This window comes from Schistocerca americana, chromosome 6 (genome assembly GCF_021461395.2).
Source record: "Schistocerca americana isolate TAMUIC-IGC-003095 chromosome 6, iqSchAmer2.1, whole genome shotgun sequence".
NCBI classification, from domain to species: Eukaryota; Metazoa; Arthropoda; class Insecta; order Orthoptera; family Acrididae; genus Schistocerca; species Schistocerca americana.
This window is the reverse complement of record NC_060124.1, coordinates 484,391,348-484,417,207: the sequence shown is the minus strand read 5'-3', so window position 1 is coordinate 484,417,207 and position 25,860 is coordinate 484,391,348. Positions and strand designations below refer to the sequence as shown.

At 44.7% G+C, this 25,860-nt stretch overlaps 1 protein-coding gene across 1 annotated transcript in view; it reads right to left on the bottom strand.

The window, feature by feature from the left end:
- LOC124619693 overlaps nucleotides 1-20,772 on the bottom strand; it is a 68,428-nt gene extending 47,656 nt beyond the window's left edge. Inside the window, exons 1-2 of the mRNA XM_047146244.1 lie at nucleotides 20,672-20,772; nucleotides 10,649-10,792 (exon numbers count right to left, since the gene is read on the bottom strand). Coding sequence (XP_047002200.1) covers nucleotides 10,649-10,792; nucleotides 20,672-20,755 — 228 coding nt within the window. The 5' untranslated portion in view covers nucleotides 20,756-20,772. The remainder of the gene's footprint in view (nucleotides 1-10,648; nucleotides 10,793-20,671) is intronic.
- Nucleotides 20,773-25,860: the final 5,088 nt, after the last annotated feature.

Sequence of the window (25,860 nt, the reverse complement as noted above, 5' to 3'; positions counted from 1 at the left end):
TCTCCCTATGTGCAGTACGTCACATTTGTTTACATTCAGTCTCGGTACCAGTCGTTGATCCTCTGCACCTCACTACAGTTTTCTGATGCTGTTATCCCCTTATAGGAAACAACACCGTCCACGAACAGCCTACAACTACAAAACTAATCACATACTCCACGGTGTACGGTGCATGACAGAGCGTACGTAATAAAAGTGTTATAGTTTTTCTCTGATATTCCACTCTCATGTACTGGTACAGGAAGAAAATAGTTGTCTGTATGTCTCTGTACATGCTTTAACCTCTCTTATCTCATTCTCAAGAATGGTACGTCAGACATACGACGATGGTGGCACAATGGTATCACAGTCTTCCTTTAAAGCAGTTTATTTAAATCCACCGAATGGGTATTTGCGGAAATCTTTTTTTCCAGCAATTCCACGAGCTTTTCTGTCACTTTTAAGAAAGGAATCTAACAGTCTGATATGAGCCTCACAGCATCATGGAGCTATAAAGACTATCCACTGGATCATTTACGTGAATGCAGCTGCTTGCATGGCAGCCACAACCAATCACGTAAAGCGGTTTTACCTTTAGTAATGTCCGCCCACGGTAGCTGAGTGGTCAGCGGGACAGAATGTCAATCCTAAGGGCCCGGGTTCGATTCCCGGCTGGGTTGGAGAGTTTCTTCGTTCAGGGATTGGGTGTTGTGTTGTCCTCATCATCATTTCATCCCCATCGACGCTGAAGTCGCCGAAGTGGCGTCAAATCGAAAGACTTGTACCCGGCGAACGGTCTACCCAACGGGAGGCCCTAGTCACACGACATTTACACCTTTAGTAATGTTTTGTAAGCAATTTCTATCTATATGAAAGTAATGGTATGTCCACAAGACACATGCAGGTTGCTTATTGTAGTATAAAATTGTTAAGGCTTTCGTGGCTACTTGTTGACAAACTGCCTATTGGCTTCTGTCGCGGGTTCTTCGGCCGACGTTCATTTAATGACTTTTCTGACGTTTCGCCAGCACGAGTGGCTGGCATTGTCAAAGCTTCACCCTCCATTGCTGGTGGTGAACTGAAGCCGAGCTCGCGGCCGCAGACTATATGTACCTGGCGCGCCATCGTCCGAGGGCTTCTCCGCGGTCATTTCCGGTGCGGTTCTCCTCTTGCTACCTGCGACGGTCGTTCGCTGCAGTACGGGAAGCCAGGATCCGTTTACCTTAAGGCTTTCCTCTTTCTTGTTGAAACTGTTCGCGTGTTTTTGTATTTCTACAGCTTCTCTGAACAAGCGCGTGTGATAGTGCTTCTCTACAGCCAGAACTTCCGTGGAGCAATGGGTACTCCACAAATTACATTAGAAGTGTAACAGAGCCAAACACTCGGCGAAGTAAGGAACCAGAAAAAGAAATATCGTGTACGGCCTTTCTGCCATACATTCCCAGAGTGACGGACAGAATCGGCCGTATATTGCACAAACATGGCGTAAAGACGATTTTCAAACCGACAAGGAAGATCAAATAGTGTCTTAGATCGGCGAAGGAGAAAAGAGACCCACTTGCAATGTCGGGAATATACCGTATACCTTGCACATGCGGAAAAGTTTATGTCGGAATGACTGGACGATCAATTAACACCAGGATCAAAGAGCATAAGCGACATTGCAGGTTGGGGCAGGTGGAGAAATCGACCGTGGCAGAGCACGCACTGAATGAGACCGACCACGTAATAAAATTCGCCGACGCGGAAGTTCTGGCTGTAGAGAAGCACTATCAAACGCGCTTGTTCAGAGAAGCTGTAGAAATACAAAAAAACGCGAACAGTTTCAACAAGAAAGAGGAAAGCTTTAAGGTAAACGGATCCTGGCTTCCCGTACTGCAGCGAACGACCGTTGCAGGTAGCAAGAGGAGAACCGCACCGGAAATGACCGCGGAGAAGACCTCGGACGTCAGCGCGCCAGACACATATAGTCTGCGGCCGCGAGCTCGGCTCCAGTTCACCACCGGCAATGGAGGGTGAAGCTTTGACAAGCCACTCGTGCTGGCGAAACGTCAGAAAAATCATTAGATGAACGTCGGCCGAAGAACCCGCGACAGAAGCCAATAGGCACTTTGTTATTGTAGTATGCTAAGGCTGGTCACAGATAAGCGAAATAGAGTACCGGCTGACTGTAGCGAATTGCAGAGGATCGAAGATTGGCAGAGAGACTGGAAGTTGATACTGGATGTAAATAAATGTAGCATAGTGCATACATTGAAGAATAAATCCAGTACTCTTCTGTTACACTGTTGCAGAGAAATCACTGCAAACAGTAACTGCCTAATGAGGAATGACTACATAACAGAATGTAAGAAAAGCAGATTCCGCACTTTTACTCGTAGTCGGACACTTTAGGAATTGTAACTGCTACGCAAAAGATGTGGTTTACAAAACACTACTACTGATGAAATCGCTTTGCTGCGGTTAGTTTTGTTTGGCCTGTGAAGTAGCTGCATCTATGTAAGTGATCCACTGGATAGTGCTGGAAGCGGCGTAATGCAGAAAGGGTCATATAAAGTTAGTACATCCCACTCGAAAAATTTAACAGAGAAGCTTGGGGAATCCCTGTAAAAAATCCGACGTATTTCTCTCGAAACACTAGAGGGTAAATTTAAAGAAAGTACTTTAATAGAGCATAAGGGAACAATTGACAGGAATGGCGGAGAGAAATACAGTAGAAGAAGAATGGGTAGCTCTGAGGGATGAAGTAGTGATGGCAGCAGACGATCAAGTAGGTAAAGAGAAGAGTGCTAGTAGAAATTCTTGGGTAACAGAAGAAATATTGAATTTAATTGATGAAAGTAGAATATATAAATATGCATTAAATGAAGCAGGCAAAAAGGAATACAGACGTCTCAAAAATGAGATCGACAGGAAATGCAAAATGGCTAAGCAGGGTGGCTAGAGGACAAATGTAAGGATGTAGAGGCTTATCTCACTAGGGAGAGCCACTTGTATGAACATCAAGAGCTCAGATGGCTACCCAATTCTAAGCAAAGAAGAGAAAGCAGGAAGGTGGAAGGAGTATATAGAGGGTCTATACTAGGGTGATGAGCTTGAGGACGATATTATGGAAATGGGAGAGGACGTAGATGAAGATGAAATGCGAGATACAATACTGCGTGTAGAGTTTGACAGAGCACTGAAAGACCTGAGTCGAAACAAGGCCCCGGGAGTAGACAACATTCCATTAGAACTACTGATAGCCTTGGGAGAGTCAGTCATGACAAAAATCTACCATCTGGTGAGCAAGATGTATGAGACAGGCGAAATACCCTCAGACTTCAAGAAGAATATAATAATTCCAATCCCAAAAAAGTCAGGTGTTGACAGATGTGAAAATTACCGAACTATCACTTTAATAAGTCACAGATGCAATACACTAATGCGAATTCTTTTCAGACGAATGGAAAAACTGGTAGAGGTGGACCTCGGGGAGGATCAGTTTGGATTTCGTAGAAATGTTGGAACACGTGAGGCAATACTAACCTTACGACTTATCTTAGAAGAAAGATTAAGGAAACGCAAACCTACGTTTCTAGCATTTGTAGACTTAGAGAAAGCTTTTGACAATGTTGACTGGAATACTCACTTTCAATTTCTAAAGGTGACAGGGATAAAATACAGGGAGCGAAAGGCTATTTACAATTTGTACAGAAACCAGATGGCAGTTATAAGAGTCGAGGGGCATGAGAGGGAAGCAGTGGTTGGGAAGGGAGTGACACAGGGTTGTAGCCTCTCCTCGATGTTATTCAATCTGCATATTGAGCACGCAGTGAAGGAAACAAAAGAAAAATTCGGAGTAGGTATTAAAATCCATGGAGAAGAAATCAAACCTTTGAGGTTCGCCGATGACATTGTAATTCTGTCAGAGACAGCAAAGGACTTGGAAGAGCAGTTGAACGGAATGGACAGTGTCTTGAAAGGAGGATATAAGATGAACATCAACAAAAGCAAAACGAGGATAATGGAATGTAGTCGAATTAAGTCGGATAATGCTGAGGGAATTAGATTAGGAAATGAGACACTTAAAGTAGTAAAGGAGTTTTGCTATTTGGGGAGCAAAATAACAGATGATGGTCGAAATAGAGACGATATAAAATGTACACTGGCAATGGCATGGAAAGCGTTTCTGAAGAAGAGGAATTTGTTGACATCGAGTATTGATTTAAGTGTCAGGAAGTCGTTTCTGAAAGTATTTGTATGGAGTGTAGCCATGTATGGAAGTGAAACATGGACGATAAATAGTTTGGACAAGAAGAGAATAGAAGTTTTCGAAATGTGGTGCTACAGAAGAATGCTGAAGATTAGATGAGTAGATTACGTAACTAATGAGGAGGTATTGAGTAGAATAGGGGAGAAGAGGAGTTTGTGGCACAACTTGACAAGAAGAAGGGACCGGTTGGTAGAGCATGTTCTGAGGCATCAAGGGATCACAAATTTAACATTGGAGGGCAGCGTGGAGGGTAAAAATTGTAGAGGGAGACCAAGAGATGAATACACTAAGCAGATTCAGAAGGATGTATGTTGCAGTAAGTACTGGGAGATGAAGAAGCTTGCACAGGATAGAGTAGCATGGAGAGCTGCATCAAACCAGTCTCAGGACTGAAGACCACAACAACAACAACTTTAAACGAATGCTGTGATAACATTATGTCTCCATCATCGTATACCTGACGTAGCGTTTCGAGGAATGAGATAAGAGAGGTTATGGCACTTGCAGAGGCATATAGGCAGTCATTTCTCACTCTATCAGTACCTGCGAATGGAATAAGAAAACAATTCATTGATACTGTTCCGATGTACCCTCCGCCATACACTGTTCAGTGGCTTGCGGAGTGTCTGTTAAGATGCAGAAGCAGGCTGTTCGTGGTCGATGCCGTTATCGCCAAGGTGGTAGTAACACCAGAAGACCGTAGTCAATTCCGATTGTTACGGAGGCTTAGTGTAAACAAATATAGCGTACTGCATAGACAAAGGAGAACAAATCCTGTACTGTACGATTAACGCAACTAGTGGTAACAGTATTTAATTTCTAGGATTATCCTCAGGAGCGATCGAAACAGGAAGGGCTTCATAAACGAAATTCATATGCCGAGGGGCCGTATTTGTTTGGATGAATCTTAAGAAAATATATTCCATCCACGAAGGAAGCACTTGTTCGATCGACTTCTTTGCGAGTATTGCTTTACAGCGTGGGCGCGTAACAAGGCTACGTTAATAGAAGATACAAAGCTAGTGATATGCACATAATCGGTTACTCAGAGCATCTCCTGTAGCAGGTGCGCCGGCCGGAGTAGCCGAACGGTTCTGGGTGCTACAGTCTGGAACCGTGCGACCGCTACGGACGCAGGTTCGAATCCTGCCTCGGGAATGGATGTGTGTGATGTCCTCAGGTTAGTTCGGTTTAAGTAGTTCTAAGTTCTAGGGGACTGATGACTTCAGCAGTTAAGTTCCATAGTGCTCAGAGCCATTTTTTTGTAGCAGGTGCTGTGAGAGGTGTTGTGGGTTACGGAGGTTCACAATTGTAAATTAGAGACATTACGTGTCAGGCAACATGTTTATTACCACTTACATCTCGCAAAACGACCGCAACGGGAAATTAGACCTAAAACGGAAGTTTCCGAACAATCATTCTTACCACGCGAAAGAATGAACATATTGATAAACTGCAGTCTGTTGCCGAGCAGGTGCGCCTCATGTGCTAATCATAATTTGATTTGCATTCATTACTGTCTGAACTTAATTCCCGTCATTTAATAAATAACTAATGACTGCAGTGAATAACACCGGCGATTGTCAGAAATAAATCTACCTCTATATTAATTACTTCTCTTTACTGGTGGATGTTTTGCTTGTACACTACTGGCCATTAAAATTGCTACACCACGGAAATGACGTGCTACAGACGCGAAATTTAGCCGACCAGGAAGAAGATGCTGTGATATGCAAATGATTAGTTCTTCAGAGCATTCACACAAGGTTGGCGCCGGTGGCGACACCTACAACGTACTGACATGAAGAAAGTTTCCAACCGATTTCTCATACACAAACAGCAGTTGACCGGCGTTGCCTGGTGAAACGTTGTTGTGATGCCTCGTGTAAGGAGGAGAAATGCGTACCATCACGTTTCCGCTTTGATAGAGGTCGGATTGTAGCCTATCGCGATTGCGGTTTATCGTATCGCGACATTACTGCTCGCGTTCGTCGAGATCGAATGACTGTTAGCAGAATTTGGAATCGGTGGGACAGGAGGGTAATATGGAACGCTGTGCTGGATCCCAACGGCCTCGTATCACTAGCAGTCGAGATGACAGGCATCTTATCCGCATGGCTGTAACGGACCGTGCAGCCACGTCTCGATCCCTGAGTCAACAGCTGGGGACGTTTACAAGACAACAACGATCTACACGAACAGTTCGACGACCTTTACAGCAGCATGGACTATCAGCTCGGAAACCATGGCTGCGGTTGCCCTTGACGCTGCATCACAGACAGGAGCGCCTGCGATGGTGTACTCAACGAGGAACCTGGGTGCACGAATGGCAAAACGTCATTTTTTCGGATGAATCCAGGTTCTGTTTACAGCATCATGAAGTTCGCATACGTGTTTGGCGACATCGCGGTGAACGCACATTGGAAGCGTGTATTCGTCATCGCCATACTGGCGTATCACCCGGCGTGGTGGTGTGGGGTTCCATTGGTTACTCGTCTCATTCACCTCTTGTTCGCAGTGGACGTTACATTTCAGATGTGTTACGACCCGTGGCTCTACCCTTCATTCGATCCCTGCGAAAGCCTACCTTTCAACAGGATAATCCACGACCGCATGTTACAGGTCCTTTAGGGTCCTTTCTGGATACATAAAATATTCGACTGCTGGACTGGCCAGCACATTCTCCAGATCTCTCACCAACTGAAAACTTCTGGTCAATGGTGGCCGAGCAACTGGCTCATCACAATACGCCAGTCACTACTCTTGATGAACTGTGGTACCCTGTTGAAGCTTCATGGGCAGCTGTACATGTACACACCATCCAAGGTCTGTTTGACTCAATGCCCCGGCGTATCAAGGCCGTTAATACGGCCAGAGGTGGTGGTTTTGGGTACTGATTTCTCAGTATCTACGCACCCAAATTGCGTGAAAATGTAATCACATGTCAATTCTAGTATAATATATTTGTCCAATGAATATCCGTTTATCATGTGCATTTCTTCTTGGTGTAGCAATTTTAATGGCCAGTAGCGTAATTTTCTCTTTTGCTTAGAAGAGTGTAGGAAGAGCCAAGCCACATGAGCAAAATCAGTTACCCAATGTTAAGAAGACCGCCTTGGGGGCTCCAGGACGACTTTTATAGGAAACACCGCAAGCTGGAGCGATGCTAAAGGCAGGTGGTTGGCGCCTTCACTGCTGTTTTCAATGCCGGCAATGGCCAGGTGCCTTCCTGCTAGTTTCACACAATGTTACGCGCTCTGAGATACGCACACCCAGGACAGGATTCCCAGAAATAGTTAACGTGGCGTGTCGAGTATGGGCCCCGAGCCAAACAAACTTCAAGGGAACTTTCTTTTTCGCCGAAAACTCGCCTTCTGTGAATTCCGTGCGAAAGGAAGTCAGTTAAAGACAAAAACACCTCGGAATGCCGTGAGAAGTAGCTGCCCTTCTATGTGAAAAAGATTTGTTTTCAAATTAAGACACTGTCTGCGATTCCTTGACATCAACTGTATTACGTATAGATCTACTATCCAGTAGTGAAATTTGAAAAGTTGTGACGCACCGGAACTCAAACCCGGATGTCCCACCTACCGCGAGCGGTTGCCTTAACCACTGCAGTTATCCGTACATGTTGCGAGGACCGACCCAAACTTCCATATGTCGCACAGTGTACATCTTTAAAATGCACCCAATGCTCGGTATATCACTTGGATCCCCGCATTAGGGATACCTAAGAATCTAGGTGTCTGTTATCGTCATGAGCCTGCCTTTGTCTGAGAGACTGATATGCATGTCTCAAAGAGGTGACACTGTTGATGATACACCGCTATAAGAAACACTTCGAAGTTAATTCGCTGACAGCGAATTCCTCGCCGTCAGCTGTATAGGTATACGAGGTGCGACAATGAAGTAATGCGACTGATGTGAAAAAAAAAATGTTGCTTACCGTTTTAGTCAAGTTTAGTGTTATCTCCTTCAAAGTAGTTCCCTTCTGATTGCACACACTTTTTCCAGCGCTTCTGCCATTGATGGTAACATTTCTGGAAGTCATCTTCTGTAATATCCTCCAAGACCCTCGTTACAGCTTTCTGGACATCTTGAAAATGGTGTCCCTTGGCCGCCGTTTTGACTCTTTGAAATAGAGAAAAGTCGCACAGGGCGATATCTGGTGAATAAGGTGGCTGTGGTAGTTCTGAAATTTGTTTTGATGTGAAAAATTACGATACTGACAGAGCAGTATGGGATGGCACATTCTCATACCAAGATCTCCAGATATTATTAGACGAACCATTTCTTGACTGATGTTCAGTCGTCACGTTTTTACCCAGTTAAACACAAAAGGAAATGGCATACCATCGCGCAATATTATGCTGTACCATTTCCGTTACTAGAGACACAAACTCGTGTTAACTTATTACAGCATGACTGAGTAGCTGCATCGATGTGCCGCTTGGACTGGAAGCAGCTTTTAGACCAAGGTCAAAGATATTGTGCCTACGCAAGCTTGCAGGGTTGCCACATCTTGCAAAGAAAATCAGTCTCATTACTTTATTGTCGCACCTCATAGATCCACGACCCTACAGTGACACAGGAAAATTTATGCTGTACTGGGACTCGAACCCTGATGTCCAGCTTATAGTGAGCTGTTATCATAACCACTTCGGCCATCCGCATGCAATCCATGGTCCAACACGAAGTTCCCTATTTCACACTGTCGACATCATAGTCCACTAAATTTATCATATATGGCTCGCATCATTACTTGGACTCCTGCAAAAAGCAGAATGACACGGTGAGGAATCGAGATGTGTTGCTGTTTTCGTGTATCCGTCTACGATTGTAGTGGTACAGTGAGGTGACGGAAGTCACGGGGTCCCTCCTAATCTCGTTTCGGACCTCCTTTTCCCCGTTGTAGTGCAGCAACTCGACATGACAGGGACTCCACAAGTCGTTGGAAGTCCTCTACAGAAATACTGAGCCGTTCTGCCTCTATAGCCGTCCATAACTGCTAAACTTTTCCAGTGCAGAATTTTGTGCACTAACTGATCTCTTGATTATGTTCCATAAATGTTCAATGGGACTCATGTCGGGCGATGTGGATGACCAAATCAGTAGCTCGAATCGTCCAGAACGTTCTTCAAATCAATTGCTAACAGTTGTGGTCCGGTGGCATGTGGCATTGTCATCCATAAAAATTCCATCGCTGTTTGGGAAAGCGAAATAAATGAATGGCTGCGTATTGTCTCCAAGTAGCCGAAAACAACCATTTCCATTCAATGATCGGTTCACACCATACCACAACATTATGGAGCCACCATCAGCTTGCACAGTGACGTGTTGACAACTTTGGCGCATGACTTTGTGGGAACTGCGCCACATTCGAACCATACCACCAGCTCTTACCAACTGAAGTCGGGACTCATCTGATCATATCACGGTTTTCCAGTCGTCTATGGTCGAGCCGATATGACCACGAGACCACGAGAGGCACTACAGGCAATGTAGTGCTGCTAGCAAATGTACTCGAGCCGGTCGTCTACTGCCACAGCTCATTAAGACCAAATTCCGATGCGCTGTCCTAAGGGATACTTTCATTCTATGTCCCACATTGATTTCTGTGGTTGTGTCACTCAGAGCTGTTTGTCTGTTAGCACTGACAACTACCCAAACATCTCTGAACTCCGTCCTTAAGTGAAGGCCACCAGTCACCGCGTTGTCCGTTGTGAGAGGTAAAGCCTGGAATTTAGTATTCTCGAGACACTGTACTCTTGACACTGTGGATCTCGGAATATTGTATTACCTAACGATTTCCCGGCAACGGCCTTGCCGCAGTGGATCCACCGGTTCCCGTGAGACAACCGAAGTTAAGCGCTGTCGGGCGTGACCGGCACTTGCATGGGTCACCATCCAGGCCGCCATGCGCTGTTGCCATTTTTCGGGGTGCACTCAGCCTCGTGATGCCAATTGATGAGCTACTCTCCGGTCAAAGAAAACCATCACAACGAACGGGAGAGCGGTGTGCTGACCACAATCCCCTCCTATCCGCATTCTCTTCTGAGGATGACACGGCGGTCGGATGGTCCCGATGGGCCACTTTTGGCCTGAAGACAGAGTGCTTTTTTTTTTTTTTTTTTTTTTTTTTTTAACGATTTCCGAAATGGAATGTCCCCTGCGTCTAGCGGCAACTAGCATTCCACGTTAAGCCTGTTAATTCCGGTCTTGCTCCCATAATCATGAAGGAGACCTTTTTACATTAATCACATGAGTACAAATGATAGCTCCGCCGATGTGTTTCCCTTTTATACCTTGTGTCCACGATGCAGCTACCATCTGTGTGTGGGCACACCGCTAGCATCTGATAGTGCTGTCGCGCCTCTGGCCCGATACTGACTACTAACGTTTGACAGCACTGACCTGCCACCACCTCCAGACGCTGTAGGCGGTCCTGGTGTATCTCTCCCGGACGCCTGTTCCATTGTCGGGAAACCGTATCTTCGCATCCAGCAGACTCATCACCATTCGCTGCAGTCGCCTCCATTGCACCAAAAACGACACCATCTGCCAACATAATACGGCGTATTAGATAATATCTAAACACTAGCAATTATAACCAGTCTGCAATAAATAGATGGAAGAATACAAGCAGTCTTCAAATATGATGCATTAGCTAGAAGCAATAAGGGTCTAAGTGTGGCCAGTGTGTGACACGACAGACTGAAAAGAGCTTCGAGGTGCCTCGGGACTCGGTTTTGTTTGAGCACACGGCCGTTTGTCTAGACGCCGTTGTGATTTATATATATTTTTTTTTATTTAAAAAAATTAAAGTTTTTTATTTGTGGCTTTAGGGTAACGAATAGTGCCATATTAATGTAATTACAATTTCTACAGTAGAATAACAAAAGTGGTTCGATGTACAAATGTAAGTTCTTAATATAAAATACAAGCTTTTTTCGGGGTGTTGTTCCAGGAATATTATCAATACTATTGACGTATGGGTCCAACAGGACCACGCGAGGTACAATCAGTGGATGTCCTGTTTGATGGCTTGCGTTCCTTAGTGTCCAAATTTGTTTCATCCTTTCAGAATGAAGTCTCTTTCTCTCATCAGACCACGGTGTTCTAATCCGTTTTCTAATTTCCCTCCGACCGACTATCCAAATACATATCTTTTGTCTGAATCTATAAAGCCTGCCTGAGCTATACCGGCTATTTTAAGATCATCGTTAATTTCAGCGATCCATTTAATTGGCTACGTCTGTCTTTGTAGAATTCTGCTGTTTGTTTTGTCAACCTAGTGGATGAGATTCCTTTAATGTTCCCATAAAATTTAAGTCTTCATTTTCTCATGTCACCATCTATGACAATCCATTCTTTTATTTCCTTATTGCTTCCCGGCCTATAAGTTTCTTCATCGGTAATTTTGGGGTCTAATATTTTCCTAATAATCTTTCTTTCTTTTGAATTTCTTCAGTATCCCTCTTTCTGTTTCAAATTAAAGTTTCTGCTCCGTAAACACAATCAGGTATTATTACACTGCTGTAATGCCCTAGTTTACAGAAATTAGAACGTGATTTCTTATTATAAATATTTTGTTTTAATCCGAATGCAGTTGCCATTTTTTGACAGCGAACTTCAGGAACATATTACAATTTATTTCAGTACAAACGCACCCGTGTTGACAGCTGACGGTACTTACGCATTCCACGTCATTGCCTTAGTTAGTAGCTGGTGTCCCTCTTGCCATGGAAATTCATAATATCTTTGAGTAATGGTGTAACGTATATCGTCTCCTTAGTTATCAAGCTGATGACCTACCGACTGTCTTTGGCACATTTACGTTTACCAGAAGGCAGCTCACGTTTAAATGAGCACTGTCATTGGGTGGTGACTGTTTATTTCGTCGTCTTTTAACATCAAAACTTTTTCGGTGTTTTCTCAAGGACTAGACTCTTACTACATGTTCTTCGTACAATATAACCAGTTCTCACGGCCACTGCCTACCAGTAACGTTATCCAAGAGACAATGGGCGGGGCTACAGCTATTTTAACCTCCGGCAAGCGAGCCGTATTTAGCAATATTCTCGACGCCTGCACAGATGGACCTGCTCCACGCTAACGGTTCCTGCAGTCATCAAAGGTGCACCAGATGCACTTTGTGACTACATTATTCTATTTTAGTGCCCGTTCCGATTGTAACTAAGCCATTAAGTTATTTTCTACTCCACAGGAAGGTGATTTCTTATAAGATCGAAAGCGGCCATCTAAAAATAAAAATTAACATCTTAAACGCTACCACGAGCGTGTATACTGAAATATAATATAAAATAAAAACACTAAAAGAGAAACACCAGACAACCACAGACAACCAGCAGTAGCTACAACAGTACCAAGATAACGTCAGAGCAGTTCTCACAATAGAGCAACGATAAAACTGTGAAGTACAAAGACAGGTTCGTTATATAAATTAAAAACACAAAATTACGATCCAGGGTTCGCAATGGATCAGTCCCAGAGGAGAACGACAACCACACGGACGTGTAACTAAAGGATGGGTAACGACATCGTTTCCAAGATAAGTTCTTAACGCAAAGTAAAAACACTAACAGATGTCCCAGTTTCGAACCGGGCTGGTTCCATAGAATGACAGGATCCACACATTATACACTACTGGCCATTAAAATTGCTACACCAAGAAGAAATGCAGATGATAAACGGGTATTCATTGGACAAATATATTATACCAGAACTGAGATGTGATTATATTTTCACGCAATTCGGGTGCATATATCCTTACAAATCAGTACTCAGAACAACCACCTCTGGCCGTAATAACGGCCTTGATACGCCTGGGCATTGAGTCAAACAGTGCTTGGGTGGCGTGTAGAGGTACAGCTGTTCAACACGATACCACAGTTCATCCAGAGTAGTGACTGGCGTATTGTGACAAGCCAGTTGCTCGGCCACCATCACCCAGATGTTTTCAGTTGGTGAGAAATCTGGAGAATGTACTGGCCAGGGCAGCAGTCGAACATTTCCTGTATCCAGAAAGGCGCGTACAGGACCTTCAACATGCGGACGTGAATTATCCTGCTGAAATATAGGGTTTCGCAGGGATCGAATGTAGGGTAGGGCCACGGGTCGTAACACATCTGAAATGTACCGTCCAATGTTCAAAGTGCCGTCAGTGTGAACAAGAGGTGACCGAGACGTGTAACCAATGGCACCCCATACCATCACGCCTGGTGACACGGTAGTATGGCGATGACGAATACACGCTTCCAATGTGCGTTCACCGCGATGTCGCCAAATACGGATGCGATCATCATGATGCTGTAAACAGAACCTGGTTTCATCCGAAAAAATGACGTTTTGCCATTCGTGCACTCAGGTTCGTCGTTGAGTACACCATCGCAGGCGTTCCTGTCTGTCAAGGGTAACCGCAGCCATGGTCTCCGAACTGATAGTCAATGCTGCTGCAAACGTCGTCGAACTGTTCGTGCAGATGGTTGTTGTCTTGAAAACGTCCCCATCTGTTGCCTCAGGGATCGAAGCGTGGCTGCACGATCCATTACAGCCATGCGGATAAGATGCCTGTCATCTCGACTGCTAGTGATACAAGGCCGCTGGGATCCAGCACAGCGTTCCGTATTACCCTCCTGGACCCACAGATTCCATATTCTGCTAACAGTCATTGGATCTCGACCAACGCGATACGATAAACAGCAATCGTGATAGGCTACAATCCGACCTTTATCAATGTCGGAAACGTGATGATACGCATATCTCCTCCTTACACGAGGCACCACAACAACGTTTCACCAGGCAACGCCGGTGAGCTGGTCTTCGTGTATGAGAAATCGGTTGGAAAGTTTCCTCATGTCAGCACGTTGTAGGTGTCGCCACCGGCGTCAGTCTTGTGTGAATTCTCTGAAGAGCTACTCATCTGAATATCACAGCATGTTCTTCCTGTCGGCTAAATTTCGCGTCTGTAGCACGTCATCTTCGTGGTGTAGAAATTTTAATGGCCAGTAGTGTATATATGTGGTTCATGGTGTGGGTTCCTGTAGTCATGTCCTAGTTCATGAACCACGGGCAACGTATGAGTGGCCAAGTAAGTGGTCCCGACAGTCGGGATACCAGTTACTTCGGAATAAGGCTGGGCATCTTGGACATATTCTGAGTCGTGGTCACCTTTGTGCTCATACGGCAAAGACTACCAAATCCACCGGTTAGTCCCTCAGACGTTAGGGGTAAAACCCAATGGGACTCGGGGCAAGTAAGGCTAGCAACCTGCTTCCCTGGTACTTTAAATATGATGCTGGCAACAATCAGAGCAAAATGCCTCGGACCTATGGAGGTGACGGAGTCCCACCTCTAACTGACAAGCCAGGGACTCCTAAGATACGACTTGACAAACAAATGGTAATGAGATGGGGAGCTATTAATATCAATGGGGGCTACTCTGGGAAGAAGGTAGAACTGGCAGAGGCTGCAAGTAAGATGGGGCTGGACGTTTTAGCTGTTAGTGACATTCGGGTAAGGGGTGAGAAAGAAGAGGTAGTGGGAGAATACAAGGTCTACCTGTCAGGAGTCAAAGCAGGAATAGCACAATGGGGTGTAGGGCTTTACATCAGGAAAGAAATGGAACCCAGAGTAGTTGCAATAAGGTATGTAAATGAACGACTGATGTGGATAGATTTGACAGTGTCTAGCAAGAAAATTAGTATTGTGTCAGTATATTTGCATTGTGAAGGGACAGATCAAGATAAGATGGATAGTTTTTATGAGGCACTGAGTGATGTAGTTGTTAGAGTAAAGGACAAGGACAGTGTTCTGCTCGTGGGTGATTTTAACGCCAGGATTGGAAATCGAACAGAAGGGTATGAAAAGGTTATGGGTAAATTTGGAGAGGATATGGAGGCCAACAGGAACGGGAAACAACTCTTGGATTTCTGTGCCAGTATGGGCTTAGTAATCACAAACTCCTTTTTTAAACATAAGAACATTCACCGGTATACTTGGGAAGGCAGGGGAACCAGATCTGTCATTGACTATATAATAACAGATCAGGAAATCAGGAAGGCTGTGAGGGACATACGTGTATTTAGGGGATTCTTTGATGACACTGATCATTATTTAATCTGCAGTGAAATTGGGATTGTGAGGCCGAAAGTGCAGGAGGTCAGGTCCATATGTAGGAGGATAAGAGTGGAGAAACTTCAGGATAAGGAAATCAGGCACAAGTACGTAACAGCGATCTCAGAAAGGTACCAGTTAGTTGAATGGAGTCAATTACAGTCATTGGAAAAGGAATGGACAAGGTACAGGGACACAGTACTAGAAGTGGCTAAAGAATGTCTTGGAACAGTAGTGTGTAAAAGTAGGATGAAGCAAACAGCTTAATGGAATGATACAGTCAAGGCAGCCTGTAAAAGGAAAAAGAAGGCGTATCAAAAATGGCTACATACCAGAACCCAGGTAGACAGAGAAAGTTATGTTGAAGAAAGAAACAAAGCCAAACAGATAATTGCAGCATCCAAGAAGAAATCGTGGGAAGACTTTGGAAACAGGTTGGAGACTATGGGTCATGCTGCTGGAAAACTATTCTGGAGTGTAATTAGCAGTCTTCGAAAGGGAGGTAAGAAGGAAATGACAAGTATTTTGGACAGGTCAGGAAAACTGCTGGCGAATCCTGCGGATGCCTTGGGCAGATGAAGGGAATATTTTAAAGAGTTGCTCAATGTAGGTGAAAATGCGATCAGTAATGTTTCAGATTTCGAGGTAGAATGGGATAGGAATGATGATGGAAATAGGATTACATTTGAGGAAGTCGAAAAATTGGTCAATAAATTGCAGTGCAATAAAGCGGCTGGGGTGGATGAAATTAAGTCGGAACTCATCTAATACAGTGGAATGTCAGGTCTTAAATGGCTACACAGGATAATTGAAATGGCCTGGGAGTCGGGACAGGTTCCATCATACTGGACAAAAGCAGTAATCACACCAATCTTTAAACATGGAAACAGAAAAGATTGTAACAACTACAGAGGTATCTCCATAATCAGTGTTGTGGGTAAAATCTTCTCAGGTATTGTTGAAAGGAAAGTGCGAGTATTAGTTGAGGACCAATTAGATGAAAATCAGTGTGGGTTTAGGCCTCTTAGAGGTTGTCAGGACCAGATCTTTAGCTTACGGCAAATAATGGAGAAGTGTTATGAGTGGATCAGGGAGATCTAGAAAAGGCATATGACCGGGTTCCTAGGAGGAAGTTAATGTCTGTTCTACAAGATTATGGAATAGGAGGCAAACTTTTGCAAGCAATTAAAGGTCTTTACATGGATAGTCAGGCAGCAGTTAGAGTTGACGGTAAATTCAGTTCATGGTTCAGAGTAGTTTCAGGGGTAAGACAAGGCTGCAACCTGTCTCCACTCTTGTTCATATTATTTATGGATCATATGTTGAAAACAATAGACTGGCTGGGTGAGATTAAGATATGTGAACACAAAATAAGCAGTCTTGCATATGCGGATGACTTAGTTGTGATGGCAGATTCGATTGAAAGTTTGCAAAGTAATATTTCAGAGCTAGATCAGAAATGTAAGGACTATGGTATGAAGATTAGCATCTCCAAAACGAAAGTAATGTCAATGGGAAAGAAATATAAACGGATTGAGTGCCAAATAGGAGGAACAAAGTTAGAACAGGTGGACGGTTTCAAGTACTTAGGATGCATATTATCACAGGATGGCAACATAGTGAAAGAACTGCAAGCGAGGTGTAGCAAAGCTAATGCAGTGAGCGCCCAGCTACGATCTACTCTCTTCTGCAAGAAGGAAGTCAGTACCAAGACTAAGTTATCCGTGCACCGTTCAATCTTTCAACCAACTTTGTTGTATGGGAGCGAAAGCTGAGTGGATGCAGGTTACCTTATCAACTAGGTTGAGGTTACGGATATGAAAGTAGCTAGGATGATTGCAGGTACTAGTAGATGGGAACAATGGCAGGAGGGTGACCACAATGAGGAAATCAAAGAAAAACTGGGAATGAACTCTATAGATGTAGCAGTCAGGGCGAACAGACTTAGATGTGGGGTCATGTTACACGCATGGGAGAAGAAAGGATACCCAAGAGACTCATGGATTCAGCAGTAGAGGGTAGGAGGAGTCGGGGCAGACCGAGGAGAAGGTACCTGGATTCGGTTAAGAATGATTTTGAAGTAATAGGTTTAACATCAGAAGAGGCACCAATGTTAGCACTGAATAGGGGATCATGGAGGAACTGTATAAGGGGGGCTATGCTCCAAACTGAACGCTGAAAGGCATAATCAGTCTTAAATGATGATGATGATGATGATGATGATGATGAGTAGTGTATATTCACACAGGGGTCCAAAACCAAAGCAACAAACTGCTATTTCCCCGTCCTGTGTCCAATTCATGATATAACCATACAAACTGTCAACAGATGTCGTTACAGTCGTGTTCTGCACGGAAGATGGCATTCCGATCAACGGACAACCACGCAAGCAGTTACGTCAGGGCACATATCAAGCGGGTAATGTTTGCAGGTTAGTCCCTCACCCACAATCGCTGCGTATAGTCACAGACAATGCAGTATGACAGAGAGAAGACGCCTACAAGCTGTCTGCTGTGAAGGGACGTCGCAAACTGATGTGGCCGGATGGCTTAATGTGAATCGTTCTGTTGTTTCTCGGATGAGGCTACAGTTTATAGAGACCGAAACTGTATCCTGGAGACCAGGACGGGGCCGACTTCATGTGACATCAGAAAGAGTGGACCGCTATTTGGCCGTAAGGACACGACGGTACCGCCTTACTACTGCACTGCATCTGGCGTCTGACCTCGCAGCATCCTCTGGACGTGTTGTATCGAGGCAAATGGTGTAGGGAAGGCTTCGACTTACTGGCCTTTATTAACGGCGATATGCTGTATGTGTGCCTCTGACGTGTCTTCACAGAAGAGAACGTATAGAGGGGAGACGTCAGCTTGCCTCGTGGACGACTGAACAGTGCGTCAATGTTATTTTCACAGATGAGTCCCTACTTGGTCTGGAGAGCGATTCTTGCTGGATTCGCATCTGGAGGGCACGGGGAACACGATTTCAGGACCCAAACATTGTGGAAAGTGACCGATATCGAGGAGGATCTCTAATATTGTGGGCAGAGATTCTGTTGACCACTCGAACACCCATTTATGAAATTTTACAGGTGAATCAACAAGATTTACCTGCTTTCAGGTGCAGTGAGGCGATTTTGGGACCACATGCGCTACTAGCCTTGCAAATGGCCTCTTACAGCGCGAACAACACTGGTGCAGACTCGTTTAGGCTGTCTGTGACAGTGTATTTACGTGTTCCGTACCCGATCGGAATGGAAAAAACGCCGAAATTGTTTAAATACTCAACACACAGCGATCTATTTCCAGACAAGTTCTCTAAATAAACTGTATTCCAGACACCGCCTTGTATTTTATAAACTGTTTGTAAACAATATGCTATACACTGCAGTCGGTCTACCACAAAATCACCAGTGATCTGAGTCTTCGTCCCACATATGTCAAGGTGTTGGAGGAGGAGGGGGAGGTCTGGGAGGTTCCCCAGAGTAGCAGCAGTTAATTAATTGATCTATTCAATTAATTAGACAATCAAATTGATATGTCTAATGTGCTAGTATCGACGAGGGGAGTTCCCAATGGGGTGGGGAAGCAGTATTCTGAGGAGGATGGGCAGGGGGGGGGGAGGAGAGGGGTGTGACATGGAAAACCAATTAATCCAACAATAGGCTAAGGACCTGTCAATCAGAAAGACGGATTTTCCCCAGGTGGTCATAACCCACTTAGCAGAACAATAGGTGAAGGTCCTGTCAGTCAAAAAAGAATAACAGATTTGCCCCTGAATGTATATTTGCTCCTGATGTAGGCAACCTGCAATGTGAGGCCATGCTCTCTTTGCCTTACTATTCAAGTAACTTATATGTATTATTGACAATAACTATGCATTTATCCCTGAGAAAAAATAATGCTGGACCACAATGCTAGCTTATCAGGAAAGACAATCACAATCAACTACAACCGAAGCCTTAAGCACACACCAGGCAGTCAACACATGTAAATAAAACATTCTACACTGACACAACAAGCTAGCATACAGCCAAGGATATACTATTACAAATCTTATCTCTATGTCCCATCACTGTGTCTTTTCTATTCAGTTGGAGTTGTAACACAATCAGACCACACCACAGTGTCATCAAGCCTATTCAAATCAAGTACTGCTATTTGAGTACTCCTGTACCAATACATGTGCAACATGGCGTCACAGTGTTTTGACAGTTCAAATCCTTCTAACACACTAACGCTGCTGAGCGGTCTAGGGCGCTGCAGTCATGGGTTGTGAGGCTGGTCCCGGCGGAGGTTCGAGTCCTCCCTAGGGCATGGGTGTGTGTGTTTATCCTTATGATAGTTTAGGTTCAGTAGTGTGTAAGCTTAGGGACTAATGACCTTAGCAGTTAAGTCCCATAAGATTTCACATACATTTGAACACTAATGCTGTAGAATACTCAGTATTGTAGAACATTCAGTATAATGTCGTTTATTGAAACTGAACTACACTTCTCGAACAATCATTACATACACAAAAAAACAAAATAACTTGTAGACGACCATTCATCAAGAGTGTCGGTGAGGTCCGTCAGAGCTGGTCCTAGCTCGGCGAGGAACTGGCTGTACTGCTGCTGCGCTGGCCTTATAAAGCTGGGGGAGGTCGGTGGAGTACTCCAACTTTCCCTATATCTGTGAGGCGAACTCTGTAGAAAAGGTTCGCATTAGTCTCTAGCAAGTTCTGTTTGTTTTGAAGAATTGTTTTCCTCTTGGTTGCGCCTGCCAGTGCTTGTGTATGTTTTATGGTACATAGGGGTAACTTGAGTGTAGTCTGCTTGGCAGGGGCCGTCTGTGGCAGAAGTAATAAATGCCAGCACAAATGCATTTCTGGGGACACTGAGTGGCACAATTGACTCTTATGCCCTGCTTTAGAATCGTCATAATCGAAACCCCCTTGCACTATTCCTGCCTGGATGCCAGGAGCCATTTATTTTGGATGCCCCAGTAAAAAGATATCTGTGTGGCATCCGCCCAGACCCAACGCTGACCGTTGCATTCCCACAGCTCCATTGTTCCATCAGCTTCTCCGACTCCTCGGCAGTCTCGTTTTGCCAATGTAAACTAACTGTGTTCTCTATGCATCTTGCCATCTGTGGTCGATGAGCGAGGGGCTCACAAAGTTTCGCACTACCTCCTGCTCACGTCTCACTTGGCTGCACGCGTGTTCAGCTAGGGACTCCAAATGTGCAACAATACACAACACACTGCGATCAGCAGGTTGGAAATTAGTTGGCGCACAGATACGCTTAGGTTGGCTCACCTTCACAAACCACGAGAAGCCACAGGTGCAGATGAAGAAAACCTCACGGAAGACTTCGGGGTCGGTTGGCGTGTCGAAGAGCATCTGGGCGGCAGCGAGAGAGCTGATGACGATATCGGTGGTGGCGATGAAGATGGCGCCCAGAAGCCGGAAGCCCGGCCTGCGTCCGCCAGGGGGCCTCCAGATCCCAGTCCACGACAGCGCCACCGAGCTGGGACCGAGCAGCTCTTGGCTCTGGCGAGCCGTGTCCGCCATCCCAAGCACTAGTAGGGCCGCCAACGGATCTACAATGGAACAGGGGTGCCGTAAAGTGACAGACGAAACGCCGTAATCACTATTGTAGTTTATACACTAACTTACACTCTGAAGAGCCAAAGTAAGTTGTACTCCTGCCTAATATCGAAAAGGGCTCCGCGAGCATGCAGAAGTGTCGCAACACGACTTGCAATGGACTCGGCTAATGTCTGAAGTAGTGCTGGAGGAAACTGACACCATGAATCCTGCAGTACTGTCCATAAATCTGTAAGAGTACAAGAGGGTGAAGGTCTCTTCTGAACAGCACGTTAAATGGGTATGCTGAATAATGCTCATGTCTGGGTGGTTTGGTGACCAGCACAAGTGTTTAAACTCAGAAGAGTGTTCTTGGAGCGACTCTGTAGCAATTCTGGAAGTATGGGGTGTCGTACTGTCTTGCTGGAATTGCCCAACTCTGTTGGAATGCACAATGGACATGAATGGATACAGTTGATCAGACAGGATGCTTACGTACTGTGTCACTTGTCAGTGCCGTGTATCTAGACGTATCAAGGGTCCCATATCACTCCAGCTGCACACACCCAACACCATTACAGAGCATCCATCAGCTTGAAGAGCGCTCTGCTGACATGCAGGCTCCATAGATTCATGAGGTTGTCATCATACCCGTACACATCCATCAGCTCGATACAATTTGAAACGAGACCCCTCCGAGCAGGCAGTCATCAACAGTCCAATGTTGGTGTTGACGGGCCCAGGCGAGGCGTAAAGCTTTGTGTCGTGTAGTCATCAAGTATACACGAATTGGACATTGGCCCGAAACCCCATATCGATGATGTTTCGTTGAATGGTTCGCACGCTGACACTTGTTGATGGTCCAGCATTGAAATCTGCTGCGGAAGGGTTCCGCTTCTGCCACGTTGAACGAGTCCCTTCAGGCGTCATTGGCCCCGTTCTTGCATGATTTTTTCCTGGCCGCAGTGATGTCGGAGGTTTGATATTTTACCAGATTCCTGATATTCACGGAACATTCGTGAAATGGTCGTACGGGAAAATTCCCTCTTCATCGCTACCTCGGAGATGCTGTGTCCATCGCTTGTGCGCCGACTATAATACCAAGTTAAAACTCATTTAAATCTTGATAACCTCCCATTGTAGCAACAGTAACCATCTAACAACTGCGCCAGACGCTTGTTGTCTTATGTAGACGTTGACTGTTTGCCCATCTCTGTAGCTGAATACGCATGTCTATACCTGTTGCAGTGTATGATGCAGCTCTACACTCTTTCCTGGGTCTGACTTACCAACTCTTAATATTTGCTCCACACTGCACATGTATTTAAAAATATAATCCACACGCTACCGTGCGGTGCGTGACGGAGGATAACGCCTACCGGTACTAGTCATTTCCTTTCCTGTTCCAGTTGCAAATACAACGAGGGGAAAACGGCTGCCTATTTGTCACCGTACAAGCTCTAATTTCTCGTATCTAATCCACGTGATCCTTACGTGAAATACATGATGGTAGCAGTAGAAAACTTTCGCATCGGCTTCTAATGGAGGTTCTCTAAATTTTCTTAATAGTGTTCCTCGAAAAGAATGTCACCTTCCCTGCAGCCATTCCCATTTAAGCTTCCAGTGAATCCACGTAATATTTGGGTGTTGTACGAAACTTCCGCTAACAAATCTAGTATCCCGCCTCTGAATTGCTTCTACGTCTTTGTTTAATCCGACCTCGTGCGGATCTCAAATACTTGCACAGTGGTGAAGGATAGATCGCAGTATACGCGGCCTTCTTTACGGATGAACCACGCTTTCCCGAATTTCTCTCAGTAACTCGAAGTCGACTATTTGCCTTCCCTATCACAATCCTTACATGCTCGTTCCATTTCAAATCGTTTTGTAACGTTACACCCAGATATCTAAACGAAGTGACTGTATCAAGAAGCACACTTCTAATGCTGTATCCGAACATTAGACGTTTGTTTTTTTTTCTCATTCGCATTAACTTACATCTTTCTACATTTAGAGCTAGCTACCATTCAGCACAATGACTAGAGGTTTTGTCTGAGTGATCTTGAATCCTCATACAGTCACCCAACTTTGACCCCTTCCCATACATCATAACATCACCAGCCAACAACCGCATATTACTGCCCACCCTGTCCACCACATCACTTATTCATATCGAAAATAATAAGTGTCCTATAGCTTTTTCCTGGGGAGCGCCTAACGATAATCTTGTCTCTGATGAATACTCGGCATCGAGGACAACATGCTGGGTTCCGTTACTTCCTCGGACCGCCTTGCTATGATAAAGTCTAGGTCTCCCTTTACAGTTTTCACATTCCACTCTTTCCTCCGTTAGCGAAGTGTTTCTTATTGCTTCGGGATGCGTCCTGTTAGCATGTGCCCCATTATAGGGAGCCTATGACAACTTTTCTCCTCAGTTCGAGTCGGTGCATCTTCACTGCATCTACCAATTCAATCTGCAGCATTCCTCTGTGGCACTGCGTTTCATAAGCATCTACTCTTTTCTTGTCTTTACTCTATTTGTTCAATTTCCATATAAGGTAACACTCTATACCAACACTTAGCGCCTTTTGTTGTGTTGTCTATAAACGTACATGCCGCATTACGAAGCCAATGCACCTCATGCCCCGTATGTTCACTGATGACTAACAGGAGCATCGCATAGTTTATGCGAGTCCACCTATCTGTGGTACATAGGCTCCAGTCACTAATATATGACGTGTATATCCAGTGCATATTTCGGACGGATGGGAAGCATGCTCGGATGACCGAGGCGGTGACCACTCGTAGTATGTGGGAGATTCGGGTTTGAGTCCTGGTCTGGCATGTATTTTTACCTATTGCCATTGACTCATTTCAATGCCCACTGTAGCTAATGTCTTTGAAAACCTTTGAACTGCTATCACTAACTGTCGACACTCGAATAGGTCACACTTTAAAGTGGTAACGAAGGAAGGAAGGAAGGAAGGAGGGAAGGCCCTTTGGCTATGGACGTCGTACGAGACGGAATACAAGCTCGGATTATGTCAAGGATGGAAGGATGGGGAAGGAAATCGACTGCGCTGTTTCAGAGAAACCATCCTTGCAGTTACCTAGAGCAAGTTAGGGAAAGCGCCTTAAAATGGTAAATGTTTAGGTAGCAAGGGAGCTTCCAATAACGTCCCGCAAGTTATGAAATACTCTCATAATCTAAAAACCTTTCAGTGAAATAACAAGTTGCACTTTAAACTCGACAGCAAAGGGATAGGGTCACTGTAGACGAAACGGCAGAAAATTCAGACCATTTGGCAACGGCAGCAGAAAATCTGATCCTGGGTTTGAAGTCAGAGGAAGCGAGGCATATAGTTAGGAAATGTGACATAGCTGACGGTCACTCTGAAACTTCCTATGCCCCAGGTCTCAGGATTGTTTAGTTTCTGGGAAAGTACGCCCTAGTACACCTGCTGCCTATGAGACAGATTGTGCATCAGACTGATGGTTCGAAAAGCGGCAACAGATGCTGCATATCAAGACAAAGGCTGTAATTGGTATGCCTGCCGGAGTGGCCGAGCGGTTCTAGGTGCTTCAGTCTGGAACCACGCGACCACTACGGTCGCAGGTTCGAATCCTGCCTCGGGCATGGATGTGTGCGATGTCCTTAGGTTGGTTAGGTTTAGGTAGTTCAAAGTTCTAGGGGACTGATGACCTCAGAAGTTAAGTCCCATAGTGCTCAGAGCCATTTCAACTACTTTTTTGTAACTGGTAACGCGCAGATATTTTTTATGTGGTACCCTAATACGTGTGTTGGTTGTTTTTCCTCTGCGTCGAACCGTCTTCCCGGGAACAAGCCACATAATTTACTACGTGATTTTTTCTGCACGGTCATAACGGAATCACTAAATTAACTACCATTGTCACTATAGACTGCCCGTTTTTCTTCCACGCGTCCACACTTCAACACCTGACTTGCCGCCCAGGGGAAAATAACTATTAATGGCGTGCTCTTGCCACATGTACTTGGGGGTACTACCCAATCCAAAAAACAAAGACTTATAATAGACAAAATTACTATTCTGAGGTTCTGCTGTTCAGTACACCGTCGTGAGTCACCAATAGAAATTTCTACACGTGTACCCATTACAGTCTGTATATGAAGCACGAAGGCAATAAAAGGGCTTCTGTTTAACTGTTTAATACAAAATAGCTGCAAATGAAAGTCATATTACATGTAAAAGTTTTTTGCTAAAATGTTCGTCTTTTGCACAATGAAATCATAGGTTTACAAGTTTTTCAATGCAGATTAATGCTAGAAACTTGCCAGCCGCAGGTATATGGATTCATACTATCATCGGGAGCACTCTCTCGTCAATTTTCTCAACGTCTATTAGTTTTTTGTGTGGTGTGATGATCCGAATAAGCAACCTTTTTTATCTTACCAACGAACCAATTCATCAGAAAGAAAACGACCATGGTATTTAGAAGAATGTTTACCCACACTAACAGGCTTGAGAGTAACGAAATAGCTGGCCTTACTGCATGTAGCCTACCCTGTTATTCGAATAGTTCTGTATTTCTAAAAATAGCGAAAGATACTTCCTCAGAAGAGATTTCGAACCGCTAAAATAAATCTATCGGGGAATGATTCTCAAATTACCAAGAAAAATTTTGGGATAGTGATTCTCATAAGAAGGAACAGAACTTTAGTTCCTCCTCTTCACCCCCCCCCCCCCCCCGCCCCCTTTGCCACCCCACTCTCTCTCTCTCTCTCTCTCTCTCTCTCTGTGTTTCTCTCTCTCTGTGTTTCTCCCTTTAACTCTGCCCTCCCAAAACTAATAAAAAATATCAAGCGGATTTCGTTTAGATTACCCTTTTCCTCTTAATCAGCAATCTCCCCCTCTTTCCACTCTTTTACTTTCGTTCTC